Here is a 13,287-nt window from a genome sequence, read left to right on the forward strand (position 1 = left end):
GTTCTATCTAAATGCTAATTCTGGCTAAATTAATCAGAGTAAATATTTGCATGGAAACTACAGCTGCGCAAACAGTTTGTCACCTCAAATTCGTGACTTGGTAACCGAGAGGATTGTCTCTAGTTTTCTTTGTAAAAAAGTAGAAAAGCATTCAACTTTCCTCTCGCATTGTGATGATTTGAGGTCCTTTGGCTTTCCATAAACCTCTGTAGACCTCTGTTAATATAATGACACTTTTATCAGTATTTAAAAAAAAAAAAGATTGTCTCGTTCCTTGACCCACTTCCTTTTTTTGTTCCACTTTGAGGACTGCTGACTGATTTCTCAATCAGAAAAATACTTAAATGTGTCACAGTGACTTGAGAGCAACTCATGGATGTGTCATAAAGACTCATTGCTTACAATTTTCCCTCATAGCATCTGACTTTTTTTTTTCTTTTTTTTTTTTTTTTTTTATAATAAGCAATGGAAACAGTCTAACACCGAAATAAGTAACATATAACAATCCGGACATTGATTCCGTTTGAGTTTTTATCTGAAAGAAACATCTAAAAATAATGATGCAAAGAAAAAAAGTAAATATAAGGATATTAGAAGAAACAAATACATGTAAACACGTAAATCTATGTAAATTACAGTAAATTAGATCAAGTGAAAACACATTGAAAAAGTAATTGTAATACAAAAAGCATAGGGTTAGGATGGGACTCTAAAAGATAATACATTAACGAACTAGTAGTAGTAGTAGAATTGAAGAATAAATTGTGTGCATTAGTTACTCTTTAAAGAAGAAGAATACTTAAAAAAAAAAAAAAAGGCCGAAGTGTGAGTCGGAGCTGAGTAGGAGTGACGTGTGGGCTGCGCGCGCAACCGAGCTGACACTTTGCGGAGCGCCCACAGAGACAGCGAAGCGACAAACGGTGAGCGCAAACTTTACTTGACACCAAAAATAAGATAGCGGGCTGGAAAGCATTTACCGCCGCTGGGACTTTCTCCTTCTCGACACTCGTGCCGCGCCCCGCGGGTGGCGTGCTTTTCTTGGATCTTAACCTGTTTTGCTCGGATAAAACGACATTAAAGCTCCGCGAGTGGCTCCCGAAACACTCCCATTCTAGTCAAGGCCAGGCGGAAGGGCAGGTAACGCTAACCCCGCAAGCACCGATAGCTCGTTTCACCCCACCCCGCAGGTCATAAACCTCAACTCGGCTTGGCACTTGACGTAAAGCGTCAAAGTCTTCTTGGCGCAGGAGACCATTTGTGGGCGATATTTACTTGTTTTGGGCCGTTTTGGAGCGAGGGACGTGTGTGCCGCGAGCTAACAGGCTAGCATGCTAACTAGCCTCCGCTAGCGGCCCGTTAAAGCTAGCTAGTTAGCCTCATTATTGCTAACGAGCTTTGTAACGGGATTTAGCAGTGTTGCTCACACCGTCCACACAGTGACATGTTTATCTCATTGAGCGGGATTATAGATTAATGCCACCTCATCTCATCTGTCAAAGTTTTTTTCACTGGAGGAATTGTATTCATGTTACTGAAAGGAAGTGTTGGTAATTGCTTTTGATTCAAGCCCACATTGCATTCCGTATCGCAATTGTGTTGAAATACGACGTGCTAAAATAAATGTACTGTCCATATTGTGGGGAAATTAGCCGACTTCACACCTTGATGCGACTAAAACAGCTGTAACAACCTAACTTGTATAGAGGTGCAGAACGAGAAAGAAAGATTAAGTTGAAAAATTGCCTTTAAGAACATCCTAAGTGCTTTTCAGAGCAACATGACAAGATTTCCCCAAATTGACAGTCAAATTGCTGAGGCTACTTGGAATTGCCACTTCCAAGTTTTGAGAATCAGCTGATGGTTTCTAGGGAAGCTACGTTTTGCATGTCAGATGTTTTTTTGCCGTGTTAAGTATTCTATAGAAAATCTGTTTAAAAACACCTTCAAATTTGATTGAAACACCACAAGGTGTGAAATTGAGGACACCATGTACTTTTTGACTAGCTGTTAAGAATCACAAAAGTGAAAGACTTGAAATTGGTGTTATCAAAATGGTTTGTTTGGAGATATGTTTCAGGCTTAAAAGAGAGAAATCATCATACTTCTCCAACAACTTGTGCAATTATGGCTTCTACTCTTATCGTCTCCATCCTGTGGGGCCTAACATGGTTACAACGATGAGATGCTGACTTGAAACAACCACTTCCCTCCCCACACACGCGCTTCTAAGTCAGTCTGCTGTCTGGTACAGGAACAGAGAGTGGAAGAGGCTATTTTGGGCGGCCAGCGTGAAGCCTTCTTGTGTCTCTGGAAAGAGGATGTGGTTACAGGTCACAACACCACTGACCGGATGGTTGGATGCATTCCGCTGATGTCGTTGTCCGTCACAAAAATAGTCATTCTTTAGTCATTGCTGCTCATTTTCGGTTTAGCTTTTGCCAAATGCTGTTTACTAGCTCACTGTTAGCCTGTTAGGTGTGAATAGTGGGGTACACTCTGGTCTGGTCAGCACTGTTGACTAACTTTGACCTTAGCCCCGGGTTAATGTGGGTGAGTGATGGACGAAGGTGACTTGTAGCAATTTGGTTTTGGTCATTGCGGTAGGAAGAACTTTGCCACAGACTGGGGTAGATGCTTTTGGAGTTTAGGTGCTGTACCTTGTTGAGAAGTTGTTAAAACAGCTTTAAATCGTTGGCTCCTCATAATTTGTTTCTGTATTACTAGAATATTGATTAAGAGTAACTAAGTAAATGTAAATGTGTTCCACATAAACCTCACTTGTGTACTGCACATTGAAACTCTAATAGTTGTAAATCTCTCATATTCCGCCGGGATGCAATAAATCACTCAAACATTGTTTTTAGGACTTTTGGAAAATGAAATTGAGCAATTTGCCTTTCCCACTTCAAAGACAGAATAACAGTCTTGACCATGATTGCACAGGCTCGCTTTCCCGCTATGATTGCAAATTCTCGTCTTATTAAACGTCATTACGTTTGCGCTTGACTCGAGCTCGCTTTGCCATGTTAGCGTCGCGTTATTTTGCGTCGCTTTGTGTGCGGTTATCGCAGTGGCCGATCTTATCAACGTTTGGCCAGAAGGACAACATATCCACCCTCAAACCTCAAGTGGATGTGAGAAGAAGAAGACTCTCTCCAGTGCCGCTCGGCTTAACAGATGCGCGCCCTTCTCAAAGAGGGCTGGCCGTCAATCAACGTCCCACCCTGCTGAGTCAGCAGCTGTGACAGCCTCGCTTATGTCAGATTAGCCCGCGGCAGGAAATCCTGAATGTACTTTGGCGTAGCGCGTTGCCCCGCCGCTGCTCACACATGCCGTTCGCAGCCCTACATGGACACACATACCTTTTGGCCCCAGAGGGTGAGTGATGTCACCGCAAAGCGTGTGCTCGCTGGCACGCCGCCTTCCCTCGCTCCTTATTTGCCGGGCCCGACGAGCCGAGCGTTTGTTTTGCTCTCAATGACACTGTTGTTAAGAGCCGAGTGGAAACAGGGCGAGGTTTGCTTCAAGACACATGTCCTTAAATGGCCTTTTGTGTGATTGCTTTGTCAAAGTACAATGTTGCTTTTCAGAAAAATGTCTTGGCCTGTGTTAACACAAATTCTGTGACTGTAAAACATTGTAATGTTGTCAATTAGACCATCCGGTGTAACTCTAGCCTTACTATTTTTGGATTCTACTTGTCTGTATGAGCCTTTTGTTTCCTGTGCTACTTGACAAGAAATTGACAAAACAGAGTAGTCATGGTCCGTCCCCACTTTCAAAGTATACTGCCATTTTTAAAAAAATCTTGCTTTCCAAACTGTAATAACTCTCCATGAGCTGAATGAGTTTTTGTATTTTTATTGCATTTGAGTCGAAAGTGCAGGCCAAAGTATTTGTGTCTTAGTTGAGCTTTGCCACCTTGACAACAATAAACAGTGGAGAAGCCTTTGTCGCACTTGGCACGTAACTATCAGTGCTCTGTACTTGGAATGCCACACATTCGCGTCACCATGTTTAGTGGACGAGGCAGATGTGTGTGTTGTGTGTGGGTGTGCATGGTACAAGGACAACTTTCCTGGCAATAGCAGATTAACGATTGCGAATTACCCACACCATTTGATTGCATGGCCACCGGCAGCGCCTTGGTTGGTCATCTGCTCCACAGTTGCTTTTGATGCTTTGCAAAATGCTTGATTATCATACGGCCCTTCTGTTTCCATTGCGGCTCAAAATATATTAGCCGCTTTGTGATTTTCATCATTCATCTCTGGGATAGGATCCCGCCCAGAGAATAACAAAAAAATCAGATAAAATAGGAAGTATGCAGGTCAAGATACAAAGTCCTCAAAAAAAAAAAAAACTGACTTTGCCCAGTTCCTTGTCAACGTCACTGCGGCGGTGACCCACTTGGCTAACCTAGCTGACTTAGCGCCATAATGCGCGCCAGCAATTGGAAGCCCTTAAAGCCATATTCCAGAGATTGCACAATTTCTTCCTCATTATGACCCGCACTTCCCCTACTGGCAGCTGCTTTCTATCACTGGCTGGAAAAAGACAACACGTTGAAGCTTCGCAGTACCTTTCGAGGAGGTAATTGAGCACAAAAAAAGGACTCTAGGGTACTCCGCGGTGCATGAAAGCAAGCCGATTGTGCCATTGTGAGGAATAGAAGCGGGATCCATGAATCACGGCGCACTCCTGCGCTGCACAGCTGGCTTGTGTTAAGCCGAGGTCACGTATTCTTCACCACCTCCTCCCCGAAGGAGCTCCACTTATGGGTGTTGCCCCCCATTGTTGCGTTGTGCCTCTTGGCCCTAACATCCAGGAATGACTACAATCTGCAATGGAAAAAAGTGGGGAAATTCCAACCTTTTGGATTGTTTGTCTTGATTGAAATATTCACATCGTTTTGTCTTTTTGTGCTTCTCTCCAGATTGTTTGGCTGTCTGCTGAAGTGATCCCGCCATGCGTGAATACAAGCTAGTGGTGTTAGGCTCCGGAGGTGTGGGCAAGTCCGCTCTGGTAAGTTTTCCCTCTCAAATATCTCCACTCCCCTCGACGACACCTCTGCAGGATATTTCCACTTTTTAAAGAAAGTAGCATCGACTTGTCAGCTGGTTGTGGTTTTAACATTCAGCGGAGCGAGCGGGGACAACTGCATTCTTTTTCATCACTTGGAGTTTACTTTTTTCAGCTTTCATATTTGGCGAGTGTAACACTTTTGTCCGTGGCGTGAAATTTGAAAAACATCTCATTTTACTTTATTGGGAACTATATCATTTAAATGCATCGACGCATTCTCCATGCCTGTTGGAAGTGGGCGCTGCCATTTTCAGTGCTTGTGCAAGACCGAGAGAGAAAGAAAAGTACACTCCTGCGGATCGTCCGAGAAACAAAGACGCACGCAGTGTCATCTGGAAATATTTTGCTGACAGCCAGTGCTAAGCGACAGACACGGCAAAGCCCGTCTGCAAGGCATTAAATAAAGCTTCTCAGGCCAGAGGAGGGAACACATCCAACACGGCTAAATAGTTCACAAATTAAAGGAGCGACGAGTTAGTTTTGTAGGTTTCTTTACCATCATTGATTTTGGTTAATTTGTCCACCAAAGTCCATAGTTATGTTAAAACAACACCACACTACAGTAATTTGGATTAACTTTAATCTCCTGATATTACAATGTACCTTCTTTTTTTCTTTTTTTTTTTTTACGACATCCGCATCAGTATTATTTCCAAAGGCAAAATATAGACGGGGAAATCCCATCTTTGGCAGACAACCCGTGACTGATCGCACATTGTCTTCTCTTTTATAGACAGTTCAGTTCGTGCAGGGAATCTTTGTGGAAAAATATGACCCGACAATAGAAGACTCGTATAGAAAGGTGAGTGTGTCCCAAAGGGCGGGAGCGGCGGCGGCTGATGGCGAGCAGCTGCTCCGTTTCTACTCATGGCGTTGTTTTGCTCTCCAGTGTGCTGTCACGCCCTTCGTCCTTCAGCTTCTGCCTGCTCTTTTTCTTTTCCTTCCTCATTCCTGAAACGTTTGACCCGTTACCGAACGCTGATTGCAACGTGACAGCAATTGTTGCCTATTATCATGCATTTTTGATCAACCATCTGTCCTTTTTCCCCTTTACAGCAAGTGGAGGTAGACGGACAGCAATGTATGCTTGAAATTCTCGACACAGCCGGCACAGTAAGTCAAGATTTGATATCAGATGGAATTCTAACAAAAGCATTAAAGGAGAGGAAAATTCTATGATGATCAGGATCATTGTCCTCATGCGTGGACATGCTATTTTTCCAAATATTGATTCTAACCAGCCATGCGCTCTTCGCATAACTCATTGTCGGAGCTTGGCTTCGAATCGCTTCAGATAAAAACAATTCTTCCGTGGTGCTCCGAGGGATCCCATCTGCAGTTGTAAAAATGCCACCAGTTAATTCCATGCAATTCTCACTTGATCCCAGATGAGAAATAATCACGGCTTTAGCCTCCCTTCATTTAATTCCCGCCATCCTCAGCTGTTGGTGTGCTAGCTGGTTAGCATTTATCTCCAAAACGGCACTTTGCTTAAGTGACGTCTGCCAGCCTGCCCCGGCCTAATCTGAGCCACTGGACTGTTTGCGTTTTTTTTTGTTTTGTTTAATACTTTGTTTAATACAGCAATACAGTGTGAGTTCGGGTATGCTGATCAAGACTCATCACGCTTGTTCTTCCTGCCGCTTTTAGGAACAGTTCACGGCAATGAGGGACTTGTACATGAAGAACGGCCAAGGTTTTGCCCTGGTTTACTCCATCACAGCGCAGTCCACCTTTAACGACCTCCAGGACCTGAGGGAACAGATTCTACGAGTAAAAGACACCGAGGATGTGAGTGTTTCTGTGTTCTGTCAGCTCCTCGCGGCAAGTTCGTTTGTGTTTTGATTTGTGCTTGAAAGCCTCGTGGAGCACAGAGCTGATAGATTATAGCTGATAGATTATACCCCCCCACACACACACACACACCACACCACACCCGTGCTTCCTTGTTCTCAGCCGCCTACATTGTTCAGTTTCTATGGAGACCATTCAACGTTGAAAATCAAGCATCTTATGCAGGGCAATTACAAATTCGTATTAGCTGAAAACAATGGAGGCTGTGGTGTCCCAGTCCTACTTGTGTGTTGAAAGCAATGCGAGGGCACACAGTGCAATTTGTCCACCGTGCATATCATTTGCGCAGTGCACGTCTCTGGGTTGGGACTGTTTCTCATATGTGGACCCCCCCCCATCCCCCTTGTAGCCCATTGGTTTGATCCCAGTGAAAACAATGGATTTCTTTCCCTCTGCTCTGGTGATTAATTGTTAGCATCAGAATTTGATTAGCATCTCATTAGCCGGGTAAAGTAAATTGCCGTATCAACTAATGAGCTGATATTTTTCCAGCTATGCCCTTTTCTACAGAAGCTCGCGTTGGTCGGATGTGACCTCAGATTTCGCGAGTAATTGTTAACATAAAAATAAAATTAGCAGCCGCAAAAAGCGGTCCAACAAAATTACCACAGCTATCCCGCCTTAGACTTTCACACAATACTCAGCCAATGAAGGATATTGCTGGAACTTTTGTACTGCTGTCAGATAACAATTTTGTACGTTTTCCACGTCGCCGCTTTTTCATTTGTTATTTCGAGAGGCCTTTTTACTGTAAAGCTCCATCATCGCCTTGCTGGTGTTGTGCTGCGGCAGGGATCACATCACGCCAGCGCCTCAAGGGTGTCCTTTTTTGGAGTTCTTCAGAGAATAAATCCTACCCCTCTTTTCCCTTCTTCTAACTTCACGTAATCACATTTTGCGGTACAAAACTTCTTGTCTGTCTTTTCTTACCCCCCCTAACCCAACTTTTATTCAGTGTCTGCTCCCCATCATTTTTTCCTTCCCCTTTCTATGGCCAGAGGGCCTTGTGGCCTCTCTGTGGTCTGGCACAGTTAATGATTGGACTGATGTGCAAGAAAACCCGAGTTCATTAAAGTTACACTCAGCTGTGAGGTTGCGGTGTGTTTTTATTAGGGCAGCTATGGTTTGGGAGCCAAGGTTCGCCTCAAGCTAGCTTGGATTGCACGATTCAAGGTGGGGAAATTGACTGCCTCTCACTGGTCACCTGGAAAAATGCATCTCTAAAAATCAGAGCCTTGGGTGTAGCCTATAAAAGTCACACAGCAAGGAATACATAGTCCAAAAACGCATTGCTTTACTGACTCACTACAGCAAAATGATGAGGCAGATATTTTTTCCTTTTCATCCTAGCACAAATTTGTCAAATGCTTTCAAGGCCTCGCTAGCTGGGGGAGCCGACGTTGCCCGATCGCGACTGCAGATGTTTTTGTTCTCCACGCGCCATTTAGGACCGAGCTGGCAAAATGCGCAGACATTCTTAATATCGCTAAGCTCAATTACAAGTCTTCAATGGGCTTCATTGCAAAAGCACTTGCATGTTTGTAGTATATTGTCCCGCTCCAGAAGCTCACCAGATTCCTACAGTGCGCAATTACCAGATTTTTTAATGAGTCCACTTTGAGCACAGCGGGGCCAAAAAGACTAATAAAGTGCTCTTACGCCAAAACGGGTCTTATGACTTCTCAGGAGCATCTCTGCCAGTGCGTCTAGGACGGTATTAATCCCCCGTCCCGGTTCCCGTGACTCACTGCTCTTGTTTGTTTGCAAGTGCTGGCTGTGTTCATTGGAACTGCAATCCAATCTCCAAAGAATGCCACAGTAGGCGGGATAGGACCTGTCTGCAGCATATTAGCGGCATCTGAGCAAGTCCTGGTTGGCCCGTGTGGACTCTTTCAGCGGGCTAATACTTCCTCGTGCTGACACTGAACATTTTTCTGTCCTACCAGCCCGCTTGCTTTTTCTTTCTTTTTCTCTTCATCCTTCTTTTTATCACAGCTTGGCTCGACGTTTGTGTTAGCAGCACATTCCTCGGCTCTCCCAGGACCCCTTGGTAGAAATGTCGTTGGGCAGTCCAGTACCCAAGCGGCTTGTTTGGATATCAAACATCAAGTCGCGACCTCCGCGGACTTAATACAAATATCCCAGCTTCCTGTCGTCCGCCTCAGGCCCACTGGGAAGAGGAATAATGGACCCTGCCATAGTTCTCCTGCGCCACTTTAGTGTTTCTAACAGAAGAAAACGGCCAGAGCGTAGGACTGCAAGCTAGCACAAGTCGGGATGCTTCCACATTCCCGCTAATATCCAGTTTTTCCACATCTCCCAGGCATTAAGTGAAAAAGCAGGAATCCCCGCGCAATGATTTAGTAGTTACAGGCCCACCACAAGTCAATTTCTCCTGCAGATGTCTTGTTTGGAGTCTTTCAAACATTTCCACACATTTTAGGATCATGTGGTCACTTGAGGCTTTATCTTACATGCTTTACAATGGGAGATAAAAACACACACACACACACACTGTCATCGTATATGGGAGAGGGCGGCCCGTATCATGGAATCCAGCTGAAATGTTTGGAAATGTTCAGGAAGGAAAGCGATGCTATCCCGGTTGGGCGGGGCCGCTGCGGCTTCCTCCGAGCCCAGCAAGCGACCCCAGATAGCCTCTCAGGAAACAGCAGGCAGGATGAGACGCATCCCGACACTACCACACAGTTGCCGCCAGGCTCGCATTATACGCCTTTTCTGTTAAGGTCCCCCCTCCCCTCGTTTCTCTCCTGTTACTGGAAAATTACAGCAGTTTGGAAAGTAGTAGCAGCGTGTTGGCATTTTCTTACCATGTTGCACGTTTTCTCAGAGGGTGCTTTGGCCTGTCGGAAAACAAAACAAGTCGCACTCTTAAAATAGACGGTCATCGGTTATGTAACGGGAATGATTCTTTTACTGTCCCAGGGGGACTCATTGATTTCTTTGGATCGTCCTTGTAGCTGTCCCACAATGTGACGGGTATCACACAGGATATTAGGACTGGTTGTGACACGGTTCTGGTCCACAATTTTTTTTTTTAAATATTTTTGCCATGTGAACAGGATACAAAAATAGTCAATAAGGTGGTCCTCCATTACAGTAGTCTACTGTATGAATTTTGAATGCTGTTAATAATCATTTTTAAAAAAAAAATTTTTTTAATCTTGTTTGGATCGTTCTCCCACCCCACCCCCCAGTTTGCACTCCGTTATATTTTTCTTTTTTAAAAATAATTTCTTTGTTGTCTCTTCAGGTGCCGATGATCCTGGTGGGCAACAAGTGCGACTTGGAGGATGAGCGTGTGGTGGGAAAGGAGCAGGGCCAGAACCTGGCCAGACAGTGGAACCACTGTGCCTTTTTAGAGTCCTCTGCTAAGTCAAAGATCAATGTCCTCGATGTAAGCCAACCACACACACACACTTTTTATTTTTCGTATCCCATCTTTCTTTTTAGCCGTCGCCGTAACAAAGCGCCTTACCGGACACATCACATAAAACATTGACACATAATGCATTTGGCATTTAGGTGAACGTGCGATCGATTATCATGAGGAAATGCGATGTTTGTTTTGATTTTGTTGGTACGTTCTCTCCCAGATCTTCTATGACCTGGTCAGGCAGATAAATAGGAAAACGCCAGTGGAAAAGAAGAAGGCAAAAAAGAAATCCAACTGTGTGCTGCTTTAAAGACCCTCCCATCCTAAAGCCCCTGCAGCAGCTCTGAGCCAGGTATGTTTGGAGACATGCTTTTTTTTTTTTAAACAAATGTCTCAGAAATGGGATCGTCATACAAAGATTGACTCATTTTTTAAAATTCCCACAATTTGTTTCCTCCTTGTGGAAAAGACTTTGAGAGGAAGGGCTCCACCCTCAGTTAGAAAGGGGTACAACACACTCGGTCAAAACTGATTGAATACCTTTTTAATTTTACCTCTGACTTGCAGAGGTAAAAATAAGGTCTTGTGGGGGTTTTTTTAGCCGTGGAGGGGAAACATCTTGCTCCCTCCTCTTCCTTCTTGGCACCTGCATGACTGAATGAGCCACTGCTCAACAAGCCAAAGGAATCACTTGTGGACCACAGCCCAGTTCTGTGTGGAAGTCCACATTTGTTATCAGGTCCTCTTACATTTACAGTGGCAAAATAAATCAATGAGGAATTAATCTGGATTTCAACCACTCACATTTTGTCAGCGTAGAGAGTAAAACTTCCTCTCCAAAGTTCTGCCATGAAGCGTGGATTAGCACAACAGACAGCGCTATTGTGCCCAGCTCAGACGTGGCGGCCATAACCACCCACTCCGGTCGCCATGTGAGAGTTCACACGCCGGCCGGCCCGCTGACCCATCACTAACGGGATTACATCCCAACTGTGCCACTGTTCACTCGCCATGTACACACTGGCACCCTCACCCCAGAGGACTTGTTTCTCCAATGCAATTTTTGTCTCAAACTGAGTCGTATAAATGGCCATAAAGAAACATTATGAGCACTTGGCAATGAGTAAAGCAGGCTGTATGTACATTAAATAATTGAGGATTTTCACCAACTTTCAAAAAGTGAGAGACCTCATCAGGCAACACGACAGGGCAGTTCATCCAATCATGTTTCTTTTTTGGGCATATGTCCTCATTCCCAGGCCACTGTGACCTCTCTCTCTCTCTGGGCATATAAAAAAAAAAAACACACACACAAATTTAATGCAATGAGACGCTACAGTGGAACCACCCCAAGAAGCATCCAGGAGTTTAGTCTGAAAAAAAAGTTCAAAGTTATGTAATTCTACTAGGTATAGCACCAGTAGAGCTTAGCAAATGTCAATTTCAAGGAGATCCTTTTTTTTCCTCTTTTTGTAACACTGTGAATGAGCACTATCTTCACTTGTATGACAATTAGGAATTTTAAAACAAGGTGTGGGAGTAGTATTTTTGTAAATGGGCTAAATTATGACGTCACTATGTAGCAAAAGTCGGACAGCAAAAGCTGTACTCTGTAAGCAAAAAAAGTCACTCCATGATTTTAATACAAGCAGGTGTAATAACACTCACCGGCCAAAAGAGGGCGCTAACAACTTTTGGCAGATCTATGTTGCTTTTCACACATGACCTTTGGAGGAAGCAATTCAGTACTTAATCTCTGTGTCGCCTTGCAGAAATGCTGTAATGAAGAACTGTTGCCCTGATTGGAACGTGCCAGCATTCCAACAGCCCCGCCCACCCTGATCCCCCCCTCCTCTTCTCCTCTCAACTCCATCAGCCCCAAACGGTGAATCAGCTGAGCGCTCACACCGCTCTATCCTACACGAGATGAGGATGACGATGTACGGCGCGGAGAGAAAAAAAAAAAAAAACATCAAAGAGAAAGACAGTCGGCGAGAGACAACTCTGTTCTCTGGCCTCGAGGACCTTCTTCCCGTGTGTGTCTACTGAAAGGACACATTTGCTTCATTTCTGCTCCAAAAACCAAAAGGCCACAAAACTGATGACAACAGCGCAGGAAATCTGTTAAAAGAAACTAAATGTCCATGAGCCGCTTAGACACAGCTAAAACAGCAGTCCTCCCCCGCCTGGCCTCCCCTCTTCTTTTTTGACAATTTTAACACAAAAGAAAAAAAAAAAAACGATTAAGAAGTGAAACATTAGAAATGGGATTCAGTATTTTTCCATCTTTTTCAGTATATCGTATTTGAAAAACATACATTTAGTTGTGTGAATATAAATGTTCTTCAAAAACGAGCATGAAAAAAAAGTTGCTTCAGTTCATAATTGTAGATGTGTGAAACCAAGTGGAAAAGTGAGAATCATGATTTTTATCTTGGATGGCCATAAACATTTTCTCTATGCCTGTCATGTCAGTGATAGATCAAGGTCTATAATCTGTATTTTTTTTTAATGTTTCTTTTCACACCTCATCATTCATGGACTTCTCATCTACCGATTTCTCTCTCTTTCTCTCTCTGATGTGACTTAATTTTATACTTAGTCACTGGGAATTTCATAGCTCCCATAATATATTCTAATGCCATTTTTTTTCTTTTTGCATAATGCTTCGGACAAAAATGGGTCTTTTATAGAAGAAATAAAAGGGGGGGAATAAGGAATGATTTCTATGTCTCTTGAAGCTGAAATATATTATACTAAACCAACTCGAATAATGCTTCTTGTGTTTTTCTGTCTACAATGTTCCAGCGTTTATGGATTATTAAAGTACATTTTAGTACATTTTCATGATATTGGTCAATGTATTTTTGTGAATTAAACTTTTAACCAAAGTGCCTTGGTTACCAGTTGGTCTTTTTATATCACGAATACCCGTATTTCAGAAAAATCTA

At 43.6% G+C, this 13,287-nt stretch overlaps 1 protein-coding gene across 3 annotated transcripts; it reads left to right on the forward strand.

Moving 5' to 3' along the window:
- Positions 1-788: 788 nt before the first annotated feature.
- Positions 789-13,227, forward strand: LOC125977858 (ras-related protein Rap-1A). Of its 3 annotated transcripts, none has more exons than XM_049734873.2 (8): positions 789-920; positions 4,937-5,025; positions 5,819-5,887; positions 6,142-6,198; positions 6,736-6,876; positions 10,214-10,357; positions 10,557-10,688; positions 12,109-13,227. In XM_049734873.2, the coding sequence occupies exons 2-7, from the start codon at positions 4,969-4,971 to the stop codon at positions 10,644-10,646; spliced, it is 558 nt and encodes a 185-aa protein (XP_049590830.1). In that variant the 5' UTR covers positions 789-920; positions 4,937-4,968; the 3' UTR covers positions 10,647-10,688; positions 12,109-13,227. The 3 variants fall into 3 exon arrangements, with proteins under 3 accessions (XP_049590830.1, XP_049590832.1, XP_049590833.1); XM_049734875.2 differs by lacking the exon at positions 789-920 and adding an exon at positions 927-1,137; XM_049734876.2 differs by lacking the exon at positions 789-920 and adding an exon at positions 3,226-3,378.
- The last annotated feature ends 60 nt before the right edge of the window (positions 13,228-13,287 follow it).

This window comes from Syngnathus scovelli, chromosome 11, assembly GCF_024217435.2.
Source record: "Syngnathus scovelli strain Florida chromosome 11, RoL_Ssco_1.2, whole genome shotgun sequence".
Taxonomy (NCBI): domain Eukaryota; kingdom Metazoa; phylum Chordata; class Actinopteri; order Syngnathiformes; family Syngnathidae; genus Syngnathus; species Syngnathus scovelli.

Bases quoted from the DNA above. Each gene is read 5' to 3' on its own strand.
- LOC125977858 (XM_049734873.2), top strand. From the start codon at position 4,969: ATGCGTGAATACAAGCTAGTGGTGTTAGGCTCCGGAGGTGTGGGCAAG. The intron at 5,888-6,141 runs GTGAGTGTGTCC...TCCCCTTTACAG, and splicing joins TAGAAGACTCGTATAGAAAG to CAAGTGGAGGTAGACGGACA. The intron at 10,358-10,556 runs GTAAGCCAACCA...GTTCTCTCCCAG, and splicing joins CAAAGATCAATGTCCTCGAT to ATCTTCTATGACCTGGTCAG.